The sequence below is a fragment of the Elgaria multicarinata genome, chromosome 23 (assembly GCF_023053635.1).
Source record: "Elgaria multicarinata webbii isolate HBS135686 ecotype San Diego chromosome 23, rElgMul1.1.pri, whole genome shotgun sequence".
NCBI lineage: Eukaryota > Metazoa > Chordata > Lepidosauria > Squamata > Anguidae > Elgaria > Elgaria multicarinata.
This window is the reverse complement of record NC_086193.1, coordinates 3,017,450-3,037,487: the sequence shown is the minus strand read 5'-3', so window position 1 is coordinate 3,037,487 and position 20,038 is coordinate 3,017,450. Positions and strand designations below refer to the sequence as shown.

Below are 20,038 nucleotides of genomic sequence, written 5' to 3'. Positions count from 1 at the left end.
GCGAGCAGTGTTGACAAGCTTGGGTTTCTTTTTGTGAGCCTGGTTTCCCCCCCACCCCACCCCCTGTGTGTGATGTGGGGCGCGGGAGGGGGGGGGTGAGAGAGAAAGGAAAGCATCTCTTTGGATTATCCCCAATTGAAGTGAAGCTTTGAAAAACATAATCAAAGATTTAACACAGGAGGCAGCCAGGAAAAGGCGATGAAATTCAAGCCACCAAGAGAAGAGGCTGGAGGGAAAAGAAGAAGAAGAAGAAGAAAAAGAGGAGGCCAAGCTGTTCAGGAAAGTTCTCCATTTCCCTTTAAAAACGGAGGAGGAGAACCTCAAAGCATGTAGAAAGGGTTGGTTGGACATCTTTTTAATTTTCTCTGCCTCCTTTTTTATTTTCTGTGTTTCTAAAGAAAGATCTCTCTCTCTCTCTCTCTCTCTCTCTCTCTCTCTCTCTCTCTCTCTCTCTCTCTCTCTCTCTCTTTTTTTTTTTGCAACAGATCAATGGAGCAGCAGTCTTAAAGTAGCAAAATTATGGGATGGCGCGTGCCTGCTCGCCTTTCTGCCTATGGAGAAGGGGACGTTGCGAATTCTCCTTTTGTTTTGTAACAGATCGGCTAGATGAGATGTTGAATCCGTCTTCCTTTGGGGGGGGGGAATAAACACCCCAAATCAAAAAAAACCCACACATCCAGTATTATTACTACTAGCAGTGGAAATAAACACATCAGGAATTTGCGTCTTCTTTTTTTTAACTGCAGAGGCAAACAAAGAAGGCGCAACTCTGTGGTTTCGGTCGCCTCTCCAGATAAATTGGGCTGTTTTTCCCCCCCTTTTCTTGTTCAAAACAAAACACTGAAGTTTGGTGTTTTGTGAAAAACAAGGAAAGAAAAAGAAAACCAAGCAAGGCTGTACATGGCCCTTGGAGGAGACGGATGGAGTTAGCAAGCTATGGATTCTGGATGGTTTGGTAGATTTTTATTTCAAAAATGTGATTTAAATATATATATATATAGCCCAGAAAATCGCTTTGGGTTGAGTAATTCCCCACGGTTCCCTGCAGAAGAAACTGGTGATTTTAATGTATCCCCCCTCTCTCTTCTCCCCTCTCTTTAGAACAGTTTTGACTCAGTGCGAGTCTACGTCTACTCAGAAGTAAGCCCCATTGAGTTCAACAGAGCCTACTCTCAGGTAAGTGGACTTAGGACTGCAACCTCAGTGTCCTTTTTTTTTTTAATCCACATGTTCGCAAGCTTAAAAAAAAAAGGACTGGGTTTTTGTGTGTTTACCTTTTGCACTTGCCTTCTTACCTGTGAAATTTTAATTTAGGCATGTTTACTCTGGAGTAATCCCAACTGAGTCCAATGGGGAATACTCCAAGGGAAGCATGTGCAGAAGGACAGCAGCTTTCGAAAGGGTGTAGGATTTTCTGACTGTCTCTATTAATTGCCTTTTCAGTTAGGATTGAATGGGGGAAAAACGCCCCCCCTCCCAACTCTAAAATCTTATTCTTTGGACTTTTATTGGGGTGGGGGCTTTGTCTAAGACAGGCAATATGGAGATGTCATTTTATATTTTGCAGGACCCGGGAATGCGTGTCTCCAGCGAGGGAGTTAGCGATTAAATCCTACATTGCGATTAAATGCGAAATAATCCCCTCCAAATCTTCCTACCTCTGCCCTTTGGGCTGTAAGATGTAAAAAGCCCAGAGGTTCAATTCTGTTCCCCGTAAAATCCATTGATGTTAAATGGATGATTTGTGGAGGAGAATCCCTTTTCGAATAATAATAATTATGATAATCATTTATTTATTTATTTATTTCCTGCCTCTCCCTCTGGATCGAGGCGGGGAACAACATTAAAAACAATATTTATTTATTTATTTATTTACATTTATATACCGCCCCACAGCCGAAGCTCTCTGGGCGGTTTATAATACCTAAAACTAGTTAAACTAGTATTTATAAAGTGTTCAAAGCGCTGTGTATGTGTTGACTTGTTTGTAACCCTCCCCCACAACAGCCCTGTGAGGCAGGCCAGTAGATTATCCCCATGACGGAAGAGCAGCTTGTCCCAACGCAGGGTTCGGTTAACATCTGACCCTCCGGATATTGCTGGACTACAACTCCCATGATCTCTGACCGCTGGTCGTGTTGGCTGGGCAGATGGGTTTTGTAGTGTGTCCCCCCCCCCCCCCCACGGACTGCTGCAGGTTCCCCGCCCATGTCCCAGTGCAACCAGGAGAAATATTGACAGAGGTAAGATTTGAACTCTGGATTTCCTGGAAAAGGAATCTTCAACGCTCTTATATAACCCAGAAGCGTTTTTCCCAAACCTAGAGCCCTCCACAGGTGTCAGACTACAATTCCCATCAGCCATGCTGTCTGGGCATGATAGAGGTTGTCGGTGTGGAGGGCACCAGGTGGTGGTGGGGGAGCTGGCATGGCGATTTCCAGATCGGTTTGTTAGTTCCGTATCCCTCACAACGGCCCGGCAAGGGTAGGTCAGCGCATGGCTTCCCTAAATCTGCCCTCTTGAGTGGGTCGTGGAGGTGGGATTCGAACTGGCCCCTTTCTGATGTGTAAGTCGCTAATCCCAGTGAAGTTCTGGATGTTTTCTCTTCACCCCAACCCCGGGCTGTGAGTAATTTATTTCAAGAGCTGGCATCATGTGAACTCACACGCACGGTACACAACACAGAGCGAACTGAGCAAGGCTTTCAATCGGGCGTATTATAGGATAAAGTAACGCCGCTCTGTTTCCCTTTCCCCCTTCACGCCTGGTGTAGCGAAGGAAAAGACGGACGACTCCTAATTTGGATTATAAATCACCTTGACCCATGAAGGATTATCGGCTCGCAGTCTGAGTCTCTGTATCCCTCTCCCGGACTTGTGCTTTCGAGAGGTTTCCGCGGCTCGGCCGTCCCTGGCGTTGGGTAAGGGGGACCGATGGCCAAGTGGCTGAAGGATTATTTGAGTTTTGGGAGCAGGAGGTCTCCTCCTCAGCCCCCCAAGCCAGATTACACAGAGAGCGACATCTTAAAGGCGTACCGGGCGCAGAAGAGCCTGGATTTCGAGGATCCCTACGAAGACGGGGACGGCAAACCAGACCCCGATCCCGGAGGGTCCCCGAACAAGGGGGTCACCGCCAGCGTCAATTTGGAAGGGAAGTACGGCTCCCCCAAACACCGGCTGATCAAAGTGGAAGCTTCCGACCTGAACAAGAGCAAAGCCCTCTTGGCCACCGCCGGCGAGGAGGTTTTAACCACGTCGGATCAGGTAGGTACCGGCAACTGGTACAGCCCTCTCCGGGCAGATAAATACCCCCCTTAATAAGCACTCCCCCAAAAAATTCATGCCATTTTTTTTTTTGCAGTTCCCCAGAGGCCCTTTAGAGCAGTTTTGTACGTCCTAAGGAAGCCCAGAGGTTCTGAACTGTTTGTTTTAACACTGAAGTTTCTAGCCCCTGTGACGTCAGAAGTACTTTTGAAAAAGACGTGGGGGGGGGAGTGGAGGGGGAGGGAGGATGAATGCTGAATTTTGGAAGCCCGGAGCTGAGCTGTCGGACGAAATCTAGGCAGTTTAAACCTTCAGGGTAGGTTTAAAGGTCTGACCGCACGTTCCCGGAACACTTGAATGTGTGAACTATTTTTTTTTAAAAAAAGTGGTGATGTTCAAGGTCTCCTTTGTAGATTTTAACCTGCATTGGCTCATTCAGACATGCCACTTGACCCTCCAGTCTTCAAGTGAGGTCTGCACAGGTGGGAACTGGCCCTAGGATGGGCGGCTGAAGTGGTGACTTATTCATGATTCTAGACCTCATTGTAATAGCCCAGAAAACTTTGGAATTGTAGAGCTGATGTACTATAGCAGCTAAGAGTCTGGGCTACAAATCTCGCCACCGCCACAAACTTTAAACAAGCCTCTTTCTCTCTCTGTCTCTCTTATATGGGAGATAATAAGGCTGGCCTGCCTTGCAGGGTTGTTGTAAGGCTAAACAGCTCTAATCACGCACGCAAAGAGGTTTGCACGTTCGCTGTTGAAATGTTAAGTATCGTGATTTCATAAAGTCCTTGGGTGTCCACAAGCGCTGAATTTAATTTGAGCTGGGGCTCTCCCTGTGCTGAACCCCCAAACCTATTTCGAAAGCCAGGCTTAGTTAGCCCTGCTTCATAGAATCATAGAATCATAGAATAGCAGAGTTGGAAGGGGCCTACAAGGCCATCGAGTCCAACCCCCCTGCTCAGTGCAGGAATCCACCTTCAAGCATCATAGAATCATAGAATAGCAGAGTTGGAAGGGGCCTACAAGGCCATCAAGTCCAACCCCCTGCTCAATGCAGCCAGGAATCCACCTTCATGCATGTGTGTGTGTGTGAGTGTGTGTGCCAATGGACAGGGGTTATGGGAAATGTCGTCCAAAGCATCTGGAGGGTACTAGATTTGGGGCTTATTGGAATTGTAGTCCAGAGCATCTGGAAGACATGAGATGGCCCATCTTTTCTTCTTTGAGGGACCCCCCCAAAATAACGGTTAAGCCAGCTGGACTCCAGCTTCTATCAACCCCAGGCGGCACAGCCAATGATCAAGGGCGATGGGAGTTGAAGTCCAAAACACCTGTAAAGTACCAAGTGCCAACAGCTCTCTAGGTTTTTTTAGATGGGGCGGGGTCTTTTCCTAGCCCCACCTGGAGACGCCGGGTGATTGAACCCAGGATATTCTGCATAGCAACGTGTGTGTACTACGGTACGTTTACGGTACGCATGCAAGCTGTAATACCGCCTCTGCCACTGAGCTCTGGTCTTTGCCCTCAAAATAAAGCACAATTCTAGTCCCCATGGTTCTGAAAGAAGTGCTGATTTCAATAGGAGCATACGAAGCTACGATATACCGGATTAGATCATTGATACTTCTACTGGGCCCGGCTGTGGATCGTCAGGGTTCAGACTAAGTCCTTAGCCCGAAGGTTGGCTCTGGAGACATGTGGACCTCCAACTCCCATCAGTCCTAGCCCACAGAGCCAATGGCGAGGGATGATGGGAGTTGTAGCCAAATGGCCCGGCTTCACCTTCCGCGGAGCAAACGAAGCTACATCTTTGCCTTCTGTGGAACTGCAGCTCCCAGGATCCCTTTGGCTTGGAGCCTTCCTGGTTCCGCAGGTCTGCAAGCGTCTTTAGGATCTGGGCCGCAAGGGCACGTGGAAATCCCTTGCCCTGCTCCAGAAGGGACATTCCTGAGGCTTGAAACGGCAGACCAGGAAATAAGGCGGTGTCAGGCTTCACACGTGGGGCAGGACCGGAAATCAGTTTTCCAGACGTCTTGGACTTCAGCAACAGGTGTTCCTGATGGTTGGCCATGCCGGCCGGGGCTTCTGGAGGTTGATGTGCTCAACATCTGGAGTACCAAACACCTAGAGATCAACCTTAATCCTCATCTCTGGGTCTGGAGTACACTGAGACGCACCCCCCTGCCAGCCCGAAACTGAACAGCGAGAGAAGTTCCGGAGAGACAGATCAGATTATCTGGCCCTGAATGCAGCATCTAGCCATCGGGAAGACAAGCTGATCATCTTGTAATAGGGTGGGGGCATTTGGCATTCCCCCTCCTTCGCAAGCGCATAACTGGGTGCGCACGAGCAGGCGGTAAACACCAGTGCTCTGCCAGCGGCCGGCCTTCCGCTCCCGTCCTCGTCGCCGCTGCTTCAAGGCACCACTGTCCTATTGCATCAGGGGCCCCCCTGGTGACATTCAAACGTTCTCTTCATCGGTCCGTGAACCGTCCTGAAACGCCGTCCGTTGTTTTGAAGGGGAAGTGTTATCGGCGGTCCGTTTAGGGCAGGTTGGCTTCTCCCCACCTGGTGATCTTCGGACTACAACCCCCATTCCGCCCAGCCAGCGGTGGCTGGGGATGATGGGAGGGGTTGTAGTCCAACACGTCTAGAGGGCTGGAGTGGGTGCTAAGGAGGCTTTGGCCGTGGGCGTGATAGGAGGTGGCAGTTGGGGTGGAAATGTTCTTGGGTTGGGATAAAGGCGCCCCTCTTTCCGTAAGGGCTGCAAAACCTGGGTTATTGATCCAGTGAGCCCAAAGCCGTCGGCTTTCTGATTTCTGCTTTCCAGGCCTCCAAGACAGCAGAGGGAGACTTTCGTTCATTCCTGGCATAGAGTTCCCCTGTGTCCCCCCTACACAACTCTAGGACTCTTTCCCCTCCCCTCCAAGTAGGAGTAGCGTTGGCATTCAGTAAGTGACTGCGGTGATAACGAGGCTTTCAAGTGTGTGACAAAGCAGGGTTTGGTCGATTTAGGGTGCAATCCTATTGCAATGATTTTAGGCCTCTGATATCAGAGGCTTACGGCCATCCTATGCAGGGCGGGAGGAGCGTCGGAAGCGATCGCCTTCCCATCCTGCATTTTTGCTAGATGGGCTTGTTTTGCCCATCTAGCGAAAGCATCTTGGAGGGAAGGAGGCTGGAGAGGCCTTTGGATAACTCATACCCTGGCCTCTCCAGTTTCCTCACTTCCTTGTCCAATGAAACACCCCTTTCCCCCTCTCTCTGGGGTCGTATTCCCAACCTTGGAGAGCAACTGGCTGAGAAAGGGAGGGGGGGTTGCAGTTCTGATTCTTAGCTGTGTGGTCAGAACTCCAAACCTCCTCCCCACTCATAGAATTCTCTCATGGCTCCTCAGATGCTGTCTGAGGGGCATAGGATTGTTCCAGAAGATGGCTCCCTTAAATCCCAGCCAGCACAACTGGGGATCATGGGAGTTGGCATCTCAAACATGTGGAAGACACAACGTCAGAGAATCAGGGACATAACCAAGCAGAAAGCTTTGGATTTGTCTTTCCTTTTCTTTGATGGCATCCCTACTTCGTGCTTGCGGTTGAAACCATCTCACCTTTGCGAGATGTTTGCATTTCTCGTTAGAAAGTTCACAGCTGCATTTCAACTGCAGGCGTTTTCTATGTTGAACCTATGCTCGGTCAGAAGTAAGCACCGTTGAGTTCAGCGAGGTTTTATTCGTGTTTTGTTTGTCGCCTTGTTTTGGATGACTGCTTCATGATCGGGTTTTGAATCGCAATGGGAGAGTCGCTCCTGAGAGTAAACCCTATTTTAATGGAGATGCAAGTGGTTGATCTGAGCATCTTTTTTTTGGCATGCAAATCATGTTCCCAGCCAAGGAGCTACTTCAACCTGTGCCTAGTTGGCCTTGCAGATACGCACTGCCGCGCTTTCACGCTAGCGCATGTACCATAAGTCAATTTTTACACCGGGAAGGCTTGACGAAATAACGTCACCCAGGCTCGTCTCTGGCAGTCAGTCCCACAACGACACCTGGATCGAACTGAGTTGCGTCGCGCATCGGTGCGCACGGGGGGGGGGGGGACCCAACCCGCTTGCTTTCCTCTCCCGAAGCACAGTTGCATTTCAGACAAGGCGATCAAGGCGACGGCGTCGGCCAGGTCTGACCCCAGGAGAGATGTGGCGTTGTACATCGGTATGCGCGAGGCAGAGAAATTGCCAATTAAACTACACTTCTGGTTTCTCCTTGTTCTCCCAAGTGCACACTTTCAGGTCAGCTGCATACAAGTGATCCACATGGAGGTGCTAATTGCCCCGGAGAGATTTCGCACTCAGCGCTTCCTCCCTCCGTTATAGCTCTGCACACACACCTTAACCCCACAACCCCCCCCCCCCCCCGGATAGGTGGAGGCTGCTGTTTGACAAAGAACATCACATCCCGGTAACAAGATCACAGGTTCGTCTTTGTACCTTCTGCCTGCGTGTTTCTGACACATTTCTTCTCTTCTTTTTTGGGTTGGTGCTAAATTTAAATAAACCCCGCTGCGGAGAGTGGTTTGTGTGCACAAGCTGGGGGAGGAATAACCGAGAAAATTGCAGTGAACGAAAAAGGGCTCTGTGTGTACGTGTGTGTGTGGGTGAAATCCCCGAGCAAATTCTTCAAACGGATGCGTCGCCCAGAATCGCGAGTTGCCGTTCCCCCCTTTCAAACGGCTGTCGCGATATTGGCAGCGCGGTGTAGCGGCTAGAGCGGTGGAATTTGGGATTCCTTGGTTCAAATTCCGGCACGTTTGTGGGGCGGACAGGCCTGATGGCGGCCGGTGGGTGGGGGGGGCGATCTTTAGATCAGGGGTGTCTGATCTCTTTCAGCTTAAGGCCAAATTCTGTTTGGGCGAAGCCAAAGGCAAAAGAGGGCGGGGCTAAAAAGACCAGCCTATTGCAGCTTAAAGCTTTTTCAGCCTTCCGAGAGGTATTTCAACTTCCTCGAATGGGGGGAAAACGGCACAAAAGCTGGGAAAACCCCCAAGTGATGGTTGGGTGGGAGAAAGAGGGCGGAGTCAGGGCAAGGAGGCGGGACCACTTGGGCAATCACGGAAGGTCGAATTTGACCCAAGTTTCTGGGATAGGATTGGCTCCCTGGTGTCACCTGACTGCTGGAGGATTCTGGGATGTGGTGCTGCCAGCTGTTCTAGCTCTGGTGGCAAAGTGTGAGTGTGTGTGTTTGTGTGTGTGTGTGCCTGGTTCATAAACTCCCTGGTTTGTATCTTTCGGCCTAATCTACCTCGCAGGGTTGTTGTGAGCATAAGAATGCTGAAATGCGGGGAGTGGAGATTTCTGGGCTCGTGTGCACAGCTCATTCAGTTCTGCTTGACACCCGTCCTCCTAGCCCAAGTAGCTCAACAAACCACACATTATTTGTGTAGTGCAGGGCTCCGAAACTTCAGGGGATTTGTGGCCATTTTCACCCCCAGACAACAATCCCCCCCCCGGTTGACGAATAATAATTCTTATAAACGTATCCATGGTGGTTCCAGAACTCCAGAAGTGTTAAAACTAGCTTGTTTGCATGTTAAATTTGACTCGTTTAGCATCCTGTAGCTGCTACAGAGTCCCAAAAGTGTCCAAATTCGCTTGCAATTTTCACCACTTTGGCCCTCTGTAACCCACGATGCACACCTTCTCGCTCCCTTTTTAATTTTGTCTTGAATCAATTTGGGTGTGGGGGGGTGAGGGTTCAGCAGCTATGGCCTGGAAGCCGTGTGTCGTTTTAGTGTGTTGTCCCAACTCAAGATCCCGGCTCCAAACAAGCCAGGATCCGTAAGCCACGAACAAACCCCGGTTAACAGATCCCGGCTTGCGAAGGGGGCGGCAAGCCAGGATCCCGGGTTGGGATGTCGCACTGAACGCAACGTTGAACCGGTTACGCCAGTGGAAACGAACTGCATGGAAGGGTTCGTCTTCCCCAAGTGGACATGTTTCATAACGTGAACTTCCCCCCCCCACCACCGAAAAAAATCTTATGAGGAGGCTGGAGTCCTTTCTTCAATTAAATTGTCGGCAGAGGCCCTGTGTGCTTTGCTCCTGACAGTTAATTCGTCGGTGATAATAGATTAGCAACACCTCATATAAATGGGGATAAATGTATTCTCAATAGCGGAGCTAGGCAAGCGTATCCCTGAGCTGAGGGCAGAGGGGGGTTATTGGGGGAGGGAAGAAAAAACCCTGAAACGTGATCTGGCGGAGAAAAAAGCTCTGTTAAGCGCTCGGTGGCCTGTCTTTAGCCCTTCTCTTTGAAATGTCTGATCCTCTCTGTAGGAGTACGCCAGGAATTCTTTGTCGAAAGGGAGGGAGGGTTGGACTGGGGAGGGTCTCCTTGACTTTTTCCTGGAAGCCCACAATCCATCGACTTGGGATGGATGGATTTTGCAACATCTGTACCATCTGTGTTTCATGGATTGCCATTGGCGGAATCGGATGTTTTCGAATTTGCGCAGATTCGCCCTTGCGCAGATTCGCCCACAAAGCAAATGCACAAATCCTACCTCCGCCAACGTGCGATTCCTCCCCAAAAGACACACGTCCCCCTCAAATGCACGTTTCATACTTTCGCTTATAGGGGGAACGCGCATTTCAGCCAGTGATTTTTAAAACGTTGTGTATTTTGCGACAACTAAACTTGCGTAAAATTCCGGAACGTGACAAAACCGGTTCGCAAATCCGCAGGATCCATGACGCTCGGGAAAGCCGGTGGGCTGCGAAATCTCTGGGTCAGATTCGTACAGGTCTGAACCCATTTGGTTCCGTTGCGTAGTTCTCCGACATCCAGGGCCTGGGGCAAGAAAGAGATCACCATCTTGTGGCGGTGAGTTCCATAGTTTAACTCTGTGCTGTGTGAAGAAGGCCTCCTTCCTTCTATCAGTCCTGATAGCTTCGTGGGACGATCCCGGCTTCTAATATTATGAGCTAGGGAGGCGAACGTCTCCGCTTGTTCCACAACAGGCCTCGTTTTGTACGATTCCATCAACTGCGTTTTAAAATCCTGTCGAGTCGGCGTGAGACTCCGGGCGAGCTACCGACGTCCACCGAATTCCTCATTTGTCGGGTTGGAGACCCGCCGCGTCTCCCTGCGATGTCGCCCGGAGAGGCCCGCATGGGGAGATGAGTGCCTGAAAACAATCGCTGTCATTTTGCAGTCTAAACAATGTGCGGAGAAAGCATGGGGGTGTGTGGATTGGCAGAGAGGAGAGAAGGGGGGATGCGTCTCCCCCCCTCCGCGCACGCACCTGTCAATCGAGTCCCGTTCCGCGGCACTCAATTGGCCCGCACCAAAGGGGAGAAGCAGGGTAATTGCTTTGTGGAGAGTCTGATGGCTGCTTTCCATATTCCCGTCTCTTTTGCTTTCATGCGGCCTCTCAAAACATTTCCTCTGCGGGCTGTTTGAGCGCATCTCATGCGCCGTCGGAGGGGAGACAACAGCAATTAGGGCGAAGGCGGAGCGCGCCGGGGTGTGTGGGGGGGGGATGGGAAAGAGAGCGGGACACTGATATAAAATCAAAAGTGGTGGCACTCAAGGAGAAACCGCGTGTCGTTTCGGATTGACGGAGAGGGACTGGACTGGGTGGACGCACCTGCGCCCGGCGCACCTCCCGCTGGGATGCTGTCCTGTCTCATCAGCCAAGCAGCACCCGCCTCGCTTGAGCGCCGAGGTGGCCAGCTCCCCCCCCCGCTGCTACTTGGCGACGATGCGCCTTAAATCCGGCGCCGCGCGTGCTGGGGCCCTTGGCGTGTGACGGCGTTCTCCCTGAGAGCAGGACTCCCCTGCTGGGCTTGTTTTTATTATTATTATTCCAAACTGGAGGGGCCGCGTCTCTCTGGAACACTCAAAACGCTTTGCTTTGAGAGGGTGAAAGGCGACGGGTCGCCCAGGCTTAGAAGCCGCCGGTCCCTGGGGAGGGTTGGTTTGTCGTTACCTGCGTGAGTCGCTCTTCTGGATGCGGTTCGCCATCAGGCTGAGCAACTCCTGATATAGCGGGTCAGTGACTCACACAGAGGGTCAACAGGCAATCTCGTTAGGAGAGCACGTCTTTCTGCTACCCCGTTGTATCGGGAGCGATTCAGTGCTCCAGTTCCACGGGATGCGGCACCCAGGGCAAAATGACCTGCCCCCACCACGGCCAATGTCAGTTGGAAGGCAGCATAGCCAGACCAGTGGATCGTTCAGAGACAGGCTATGCAACCTCCTCTCTCAGTGGACGCCAATCTCTTCTGTGGGGATGGTTTTCTGCCGCTTTGTTCCATTGGGAGTGCTCCAGTACTCCGGCTTCACCTGATGCAGCACCCAAGGTAGAATTATCCAGCACCCCTGGCAAAAGTTGGACGGCTGCATGGCCAGAACAGTGAATCATTCAGAGATGCACCATGCAACCTCCTTCCCGAGGGGCAGCTAATCTCTTCTGGGGGTGCCATCTTTTGCCACGTGATGGCATCGGGGTGATTTAGTGCTCTAACTCCAGCTGATGCGGCGCCCATTCCAGAATTACCCCTGTCAGAAATCGAGAGGAAGGCCGCACGGCCAGACCAGGGAATCATTCAGACACCTGCCATGCAACCTCCTCCCCGGCTTTGGACTCATGGCGTCTTTTAGATATTTATTCAACTCATTTTGCGTGACCCTGTGGCAGTTTGCTCATGGCACAGCGGAGTAGTTGGACCCCACAGGGGATGAATCTAGACCACTGTTTCCCACAGGGAATCAGTGTGGTCTAGTGGTTAGAGCAAGGATAGATTAATTGAAGCAGAAACTGCAAGGCATTTGGTATGCTATCTTTAAACAATGTAATACCTCACAAATGTTTTGGAATACAATGCCCATCATGCCGGACCATTGGTCATGCTTGCAGGGGCTGATGGGACTTCTAGTCTGAAACATCTGGAGGGTGCCTGCTTTGCCTATGAGTTCAGGGATGGGTCTTGGATACAGAAGACCTGGGTTCTAATCCCCATGAGGCTCTCTGGGTGATTGTGGGCCAGAGAGCTTCAGCTGAATAAAAATAATGTCCTTTATGAATCATAGAATCATAGAATAGCAGAGTTGGAAGTGGCCTACAAGGCCATTGAGTCCAACCCCCTGCTCAATGCAGGAATCCACCCTAAAGCATCCCTGACAGATGCTTGTCCAGCTGCCTCTTGAATGCCTCTAGTGTGGGAGAGCCCACAACCTCCCTAGGTCACTGGTTCCATTGTCGTACTGCTCTAACAGTCAGGAAGTTTTTCCTGATGTCCAGCCGGAATCTGGCTTCCTTTAACTTGAGCCCGTTATTCCGTGTCCTGCACTCTGGGAGGATCGAGAAGAGATCCTGGCCCTCCTCTGTGGGACAACCTTTTAAGTATTTGAAGAGTGCTCTCATGTCTCCCCTCCATCTTCTCTTCTCCAGGCTAAACCTGCCCAGTTCTTTCAGTCTCTCTTCATAGGGCTTTGTTTCCAGACCCCTGATCATCCTGGTTGCCCTCCTCTGAACATGACTCAGTATTCAATAAGTGTTTGCCTTTAAAAAAAACACACACCCTGAGTGGACACCCTAATGAAATGTGCTGCGCACGCCTACGATCTCGGCCCTTGTGTTTATCTCTCGCGTTTGTTCGTCACCTTCATTGAGCCAAGTTCCTTGGCATTCAGGGTGGATTCCTGCATTGAGCAGGGGGTTGGACTAGATGGCCTTGTAGACCCCTTCCAACTCTGCTATTCTATGATTCTATGATTTATATTTTGTGACACGGGGCTAGGGGAAGGGCTGAAAGAAGAAGTTGTAAAGTTGTGGTGGGTTTTTTTTTATTACTAAATTGGATGTAGCTTTGCTGACCCTGATGTGGGATGTCGAATAAACAGAAATGCTTCCTTGTCTGTAGCCGCCAGGGGAGAGTGAATATTCGGATCCTTTTGACGCCCACCGGGAGACGAAAGAAGACCCGGAGGAAGAGGCCGGCCTGGAAAACAACGGTTACATGGAACCCTACAATGCTCAAAAAGTGGTGGCCGGTGAGTTATGGGATGTGTTGAGAAGGGATTGGGGCCGGATACCGAACGGTGGATATTTGGGGTTGCAGAACTGGATTTTGGAAACACAAGAGGGCACCTTGTAGCTGCTTTCCCGCAAGAATACAGAACATGGCAGCGGGCGCAGACGTCAGCTCACGAGGACTTCTCGGCTTCTGTTGGCCCCCAAACCGACCAAAGCCAAGCCCCTGGTCCCTGTGGATGGGAAGATACACTTGAAACGGTGATAGCCGTGGCGACGGGGAATCTCAGAAGCCAGACGGCTCTCTGGATAATAATTGTGTGTGTGTGTGTTTTCAAAAAAGTCATTAAAAAAAGCAGGGAATAAAAAGATGGCAACCCCTCGTGGGCACATGTCCAGCCGGTTTGGGATGGGACGGGGGCAGCCATCACCAAAAGGGAAAATGCACTCCAACGGACACCATGGATTTGTTGAGCCAAGATCAAATACTGCCTACTTCGGATGTTTTATCACATTTTTACTTTAGCTTTCTTTCTTCTTCTTCTTCTTCTTCTTCTTCTTCTTCTTCTTCTTCTTCTTCTTCTTCTTCTTCTTCTTCTTCTTCTCCTCCCTCTCCTCCTCCTCTTTATTTTATTCCAAATTTTTATCCCAGCTTTCATTATTACACCAAATTTTTATTCTAGCGCCTCCTCCTTGTCATAGAATAATAAAATCATACAATCGTAGAATAGTAGAGTTGGGAGGGGGCCATAAGGCCATTGAGTCCAACCCCCTGCTCAATGCAGGAATCCACCCTAAAGCATCCCTGACAGATGGTTGTCCAGCTGCCGCTTGAAGGCCTCTAGTGTGGGAGAGCCCACAACCTCCCTAGGTAACTGATTCCATTGTCGTACTGCTCTAACAGTCAGGAAGTTTTTCCTGCTGTCTTCTTCTTCATCAACATCATCATCATAAGAACATGAGAACATCAGAAGAGCCCTGCTGGATCAGACCAAGGGTCCATCAAGTCCAGCACTCTGTTCGCACAGTGGCCAACCAGCCATTGGCCAGGAACAAACAAGGCAGGACATGGTGCAACAGCACCTTCCCGCCCATGTTCCCCAGCAACTGGTGCACACAGGCTTATTGCCTCGAATACTGGAGATAGCACACAACCATCAGGGCTAGTAGCCCTTGATAGCCTTCTCTTCCAGAAATTTATCCAGCCCCCTTTTAAAGCCATCCAGATTGGTGGCCATCACCACATCTTGTGGTAGTGAGTCCCATAATTTAACTCTGCGCTGTGTGAAGAAGTCCTTCCTTTTATTTGTCCTGGATCTCCCACCCATCAGCTTCATGGGAGGACCCCCTTGGTGTCCTAGTATTATAAGAGAGGGAGAAAAAGTCTCCCTGCATAATTTTGTACACCTCTATCATGTCTCCCCTCAGCCTCCTTTTTCCCAAGCTCAGCAATCCCAGCTGATGTAACCTTCCCTCCTAGGCGAGATGCTCCAGCCCTTTCATCATTTTCGTTGCCCTTTTCTGCATTTTTTCCGGCTCTATAATATCCTTTTTTAGGTGTGGTGACCTCATCGTGAAAGCTAGGACAAAATCCTATTATTTTATCATCATCCTCATCCCAAATTTCTATCCTAGCTTTCATTATTATTGTTATCTTTGTTGTTGTTATTATTATTATTGAAAGCCAGGATAAAAATTTGGGATGATGATGATGAAATAATAATAGTATTCTGCATGTGGTTGTTTGTTGTTGTAGACTTTAGGGTGGATTCCTGCATTGAGCAGGGGGTTGGACTAGATGGCCTTGTAGGCCCCTTCCAACTCTGCTATTCTATGATTCTATGACCCTCCATGTTTTAAACTCTTGGTTTGGCTTCCAGATTTCCAGCGCAAGACTGACTGGGATGAGGGGAGGGTGAAAAAATCCCGGATTGGCCTGCAGCTCTACGACACGCCCTACGAGGAGAAGGCGTCCGAGGCGGACCCGGAAGCCCCGGCCATGGACAAACCCCGTGAGAGCCGGCTACCCCAGGACGATGAGCGGCCGGCTGACGAGTACGACCAGCCCTGGGAGTGGAAAAAGAACCACATCTCTCGGGCATTTGCAGGTGCGAGTGCTACCCGCGGTGGTTGCTGGACCTTGTGTCTGTCTGCTTCAGGTGTCTGCCGGAACGCGGCGTACGTGTCACGGTCTCTGGGGAGCCGGGAGAGAACAGCAGAGCCTGTCCTGTTCTCGTATGCAGAATTTAACTTCTTTTTCTTTAAAGCAGCAACGCAAGTTTCTAGCCCTCACTATTTTTAAAATCACAGCAAACATAGAGATGGCGGGTTATGTAAAATCAAATTTCCTGAGAATTACCTTCGTGCTCACGTTTAGCCTGGAGAAGAGAAGATTGAGGGGAGACATGATACCACTCTTCAAATCCTTAAAAGGTTGTCACACAGAGGAGGGCCAGGATCTCTTCTCGATCCTCCCAGAGTGCAGGACACGGAATAACGGGCTCAAGTTAAAGGAAGCCAGATTCTGGCTGGACACCAGGAAAAACTTCCTGACTGTTAGAGCAGTATGACAATGGAACCAGTTACCTAGGGAGGTTGTGGGCTCTTTCAAACTAGAGGCCTTCAAGAGGCAGCTGGACAACCCTCTGTCAGGGATGCTTTAGGGTGGATTCCTGCACTGAGCAGGGGGTTGGACTTGATGGCCTTATAGGCCCCTTCCAACTCTGCGATTCTATGATTCTATCTTCTGCCCCTCTGCCTCCAGACTTCCTTGTTCCCTCTGAGCTGAGGTTCAGTTGTCACAACAGTTGGGAGAAAATGCGTTTTTCCAGCAATGACCTGCTTTTCCTTGTTGTCATGCCGAGTATTTGGGGGTCACTTGTTCTCAAGCGGGCAATCAAAACTGGAGATGGATGGATTTCATAAAATCTGTCCCATCTGCATTTCGCCTATTGCCTCGGGCCTTTTGTTCCATCCTTCACTCACTGGCAGAATCCATTCCCTCCCCCCAAGTTTCCCGAATTAGCGCAACTTCGCATTTGCGCAACTTCGTGCTTGATAAAATGCAAATGTGCATTTTCACGCTTAAGCCTTGGGTGGAAATGCGCACTTTGGAGCAACGTTTTCTTTAAAATTATTATTACCATTTCACATATTCTTTTTCATGACTACGTTAGCGTAAAAATCCTGGGATTTAAAAGAAAATGGTCCGCAGGTCCGCGAAATCCGTGCGGCTTGGGAATGGCTCCTTCTCTGCCAGAATCCACGAGTCACATCCTTAGAAATCGAAACTCATTTCATTCAATTGCGGATTTGTCTTATATCCCTAATTAAGACCCAGTCGCTTTATCAAAGACCTGCTCCCGGAGGGGATGAAAACCGCCACAGCTCGTTCCTTGATAAAGATCGACACAGCTGCCTGCGTTTCGGGCGTCTCCTTGGGGACGTGGCGATGGCGACTGCCACGCTGAGCATGTGCCCTTCCGAATTTGCCGCTGCATCGCTGCAAAACCCCGAATCTCTCCATCCTCCGCAATCGGCCCCCGAATCGAAAGACGCAGCCGTTTAAACTCTGCTGTCAATCTCTGTGTTTTCAGGACCGTTCTTCAAACGTATCCCTCCTTGTTCTTTATCTTGCCTCCTGACTTATCTTTCCCTCCCAGCGTCTTCGCCTGCTCCTGCCTTTATCACAGCCAGTCGATCGATTCTGCTCCACACCGTTGTTTGGAGAAGCATAAACGCCAGTGAATAAAATAATTGGTGCAGCAGGGCCATCTGGGACTCGCGTGTGAGTCTCCCCGCTGTTTCTCAGCTTCGGTTCTGCTGATTGGCGGCCGCTACTGAAGGTTCGGGGGAGATCTTCCATCTGACCGAACAGTTCCTCGTGGTCTTGGTGGCGTGAATCCTGACGCGAACCCCCCAAATTTCTTTCAAGAGGTGGCAAATCAGAGAGTACCGGAATTTCATCGGCGCTCCTGAAACCGTCAAGCACGCCCCGTTTGCTACCGCAAATGTAGGCCCCCGAAAAAGTCCCCAAATCCCCAAATGCGCTCTCTCACCTGAAACGTTTCTGGGAAAAAGCGGTTTGAAATGGCGCCGTGGAGCGCAAATTTCGCGCTACCCACCATGGGGGGAAAGTTGCACGACTTTGGGAAATACTTGCGGTTTGGGGCACACAGCGACCACAGGGGTTCATGGAAATCGATTTTTAAAAAACCTTTTCTCTGTTTCTTCCAACTGGGATCAGAGTCTTGGTCAAAACTCTCCCTGGGAGGGATGCCGCAGACCAGCTTCCCAAGGAATTCCACAGGAAGTACCGTGTTTTATTATTTTTATTCCATTTTGTATCCCGCTGTTCTTCAAAGCAGCTCATAGTGCCATGCAGGGTTCTACCCCTCTCACAACAACCCTGCGAGGGAGGCCGAGATAGCAACTGGCCTGAGGAACTGAGCGGAGATTTGAACCCGGGCCTGCCTCAGCCTAGTCTGGCATGCTAACCCAGCCTTTTCTGACCTAGAGACGTGTTGGACTACAACTCCCAACGGCCATGCTAACTGGGAATGATGGGAGTTGCAGTCCCATAAATTCAGAAGGCTCAAGGTTGGCGAATGCTGCTCTAACCACTGCACCACACTGACTCTCCCTGATAAGCACTGATCTCGGCCAGTATTTTTCCATTCCACCCTTCCTCAAGGGGGCACCCCCAAATGTTTCTGCTTTCCAAATACCATCATTCTTGATGGATTGTGCTGGCTAGGGGGTAATGGGACTTGCAGTCCCAAACATCTGGAGGGCACCATATTGGAGGACACTGCTCTAACCACTGCACCAGGTCGACTTTTCATGGTAAATTCATCCCCCTACATAGTTCGACTAGGAGAGAAATCCCCAATGGTGAGTTCAGCTGTTTCAGCCTAGAACAGGTGTGGGGAACCCTTAGCTCACAGGCCTAATCTGTTCTGCAGTGTTTCCTGGGTTTGCCAGGCTGGGGGAAGGAGTTTCTGGCGATCAGTCAGAATCAGATTCTGAAGCAGACGAGACAGCGCCAGAAACGTACCAGCCTACACAGGAAGTGGTGGTGGTGGGATGATTCTCACGGGCTCGTCACCATCTGGGGATGAACCTTCGCCAGACCTTATCACTGAAAACGTTAACAACACTCAGTCTGTGGGAAATCAGTATTCTTCAGACAGGGAGGGCACTTCAGGGCTGGCTGATCCTAGAGTCCGCCGCAGACTCAAATGGGCGGAGCTAAAAGAGGACGAGAGGCGATCAACTCAGCTGGCTTCTTGCCAAAGGCTTCTTCAGAGGAATCCTCCTTGAAGTTAAAGGGGGCTTAGGGAAAAGGCTTTCCCTTTTGTTGAAAGGTCAATCGTCTCGCTTAGTTTGCATAGTTTTGCCCAGAGGAATTTCCTAGACGTTGGACTCTCTTCAGGTGGGAAGAGAAGTTCATTGCCTGAATAAAGCGTTGCAGATTACATGGAAGGCCTCTTTATTGCCTCCCAAGAAGGCGGGAGGTATTGGGGAAACACGACCGTCTGTAGCCTGCCTCCCCTCGTCTGTCTGCCATTAAATCTTTTCTTTTTACCATGTCGGTTTTGTCTTCCCCTTCTTCCCCCCTTTCTCATCTCCTCTCCTCTTGCTTCTCATGAACTTCCCCTCCCCTCCCCACAACCTTCTCCTCCCCCCCCCCCCCGGCTCCCATGATGCCTCCCCTCCTGCTGCAGTAGACATTAAGGAGAATAAAGTTCTGCCCTGGCCACCGCCTGTAGGACAGCTCACGGGGACTGAGGAACCCTTAGATCCAGAAGGTGATGTCTTGTTTTAACCCGCCTCCCTCTCTCTCCCGGTTTGCCATCAGCCCGTCTTCCCCCTCCCCGAACCCTCTCCTCCCCCTCTTCCTACTTGGGCAGAACTTCGACTCTCTCTGGGGCTGCGGTTTCTGGCCTCTAGCTTGCTCTATAGAGCGAGGTTTCAACCCGGCGGGCAGAAATTCAACAGGTGCTACTTCCCCCATCAGTTTGCCCCAGTTCATTTAGATCCCAATTCTGCAACTTCAGTGCGGCCTTCCCACCACACCACCCCCACCCTAAAAGGTTCAAATCCTCCTGGCAGGAAGATGTCCCAACTGCAATATGCTGGTATTTTTTTAAAAAATACTTTGACTCCGCCCCTTTCCCCCCTGGCAGTCCGCCTTCCACCCACCACTGTAATGTGCCGAAAGCTTTTCAGAAACAGAATTCAGCCCCTGTGCCGAAAGAAGTCCAACCGCCCCCTTGCCGATTTAAGCCCACAAGCTGCACCCGTTGAATTTTGCCTGTCTTTGATGCACGTTAAGGCACGGAGCCTTGTCAATAGTATTGGCAGGCAGATGTGGCCCCGGCTGTGTGTGAATATGAGGTGGCTGCTCACAACAAGACATAAAAGTCTACGTGGCGGGGTTGGAATGAGATTCGGCAACCTGAAAATCCCGGCATTTGCTTCTCAAAGAAGCTCGTCCTCATGGGTCCGGAGAAGACCTGAGGCTTGAAATCAATCTGATTGGTTTGTTGGTTTTAAAATGCCTTGTTTCGACTAATTTTTCCAGTTTGAGACATTGTGGACTGTCTATTTCTTCGTATGAAGAATACAGAAGTCCCTGCAGATATTTGGTTGATGTTCTCATTGCTGGATTGAAGTGTGCATTTATATCTGGGCCCATTGGGGAGGGCGGACAGGAAGAAGGGACCCCACACATCTGAA

General features: G+C 50.4%; 1 protein-coding gene across 2 annotated transcripts in view; it reads left to right on the top strand.

Moving 5' to 3' along the window:
• The first annotated feature begins 2,879 nt into the window (after positions 1 to 2,879).
• SHD (Src homology 2 domain containing transforming protein D) overlaps positions 2,880 to 20,038 on the top strand; it is a 28,408-nt gene continuing 11,249 nt past the window's right edge. Inside the window, exons 1-4 of one of the 2 annotated variants that reach the window (XM_063146968.1) lie at positions 2,880 to 3,263; positions 13,188 to 13,317; positions 15,178 to 15,405; positions 19,024 to 19,107. In XM_063146968.1, the coding sequence (XP_063003038.1) occupies positions 2,934 to 3,263; positions 13,188 to 13,317; positions 15,178 to 15,405; positions 19,024 to 19,107 (772 nt within the window). In that variant the 5' untranslated portion in view covers positions 2,880 to 2,933. The remainder of the gene's footprint in view (positions 3,264 to 13,187; positions 13,318 to 15,177; positions 15,406 to 19,023; positions 19,108 to 20,038) is intronic. The other variant, XM_063146969.1, reaches the window with a different exon arrangement.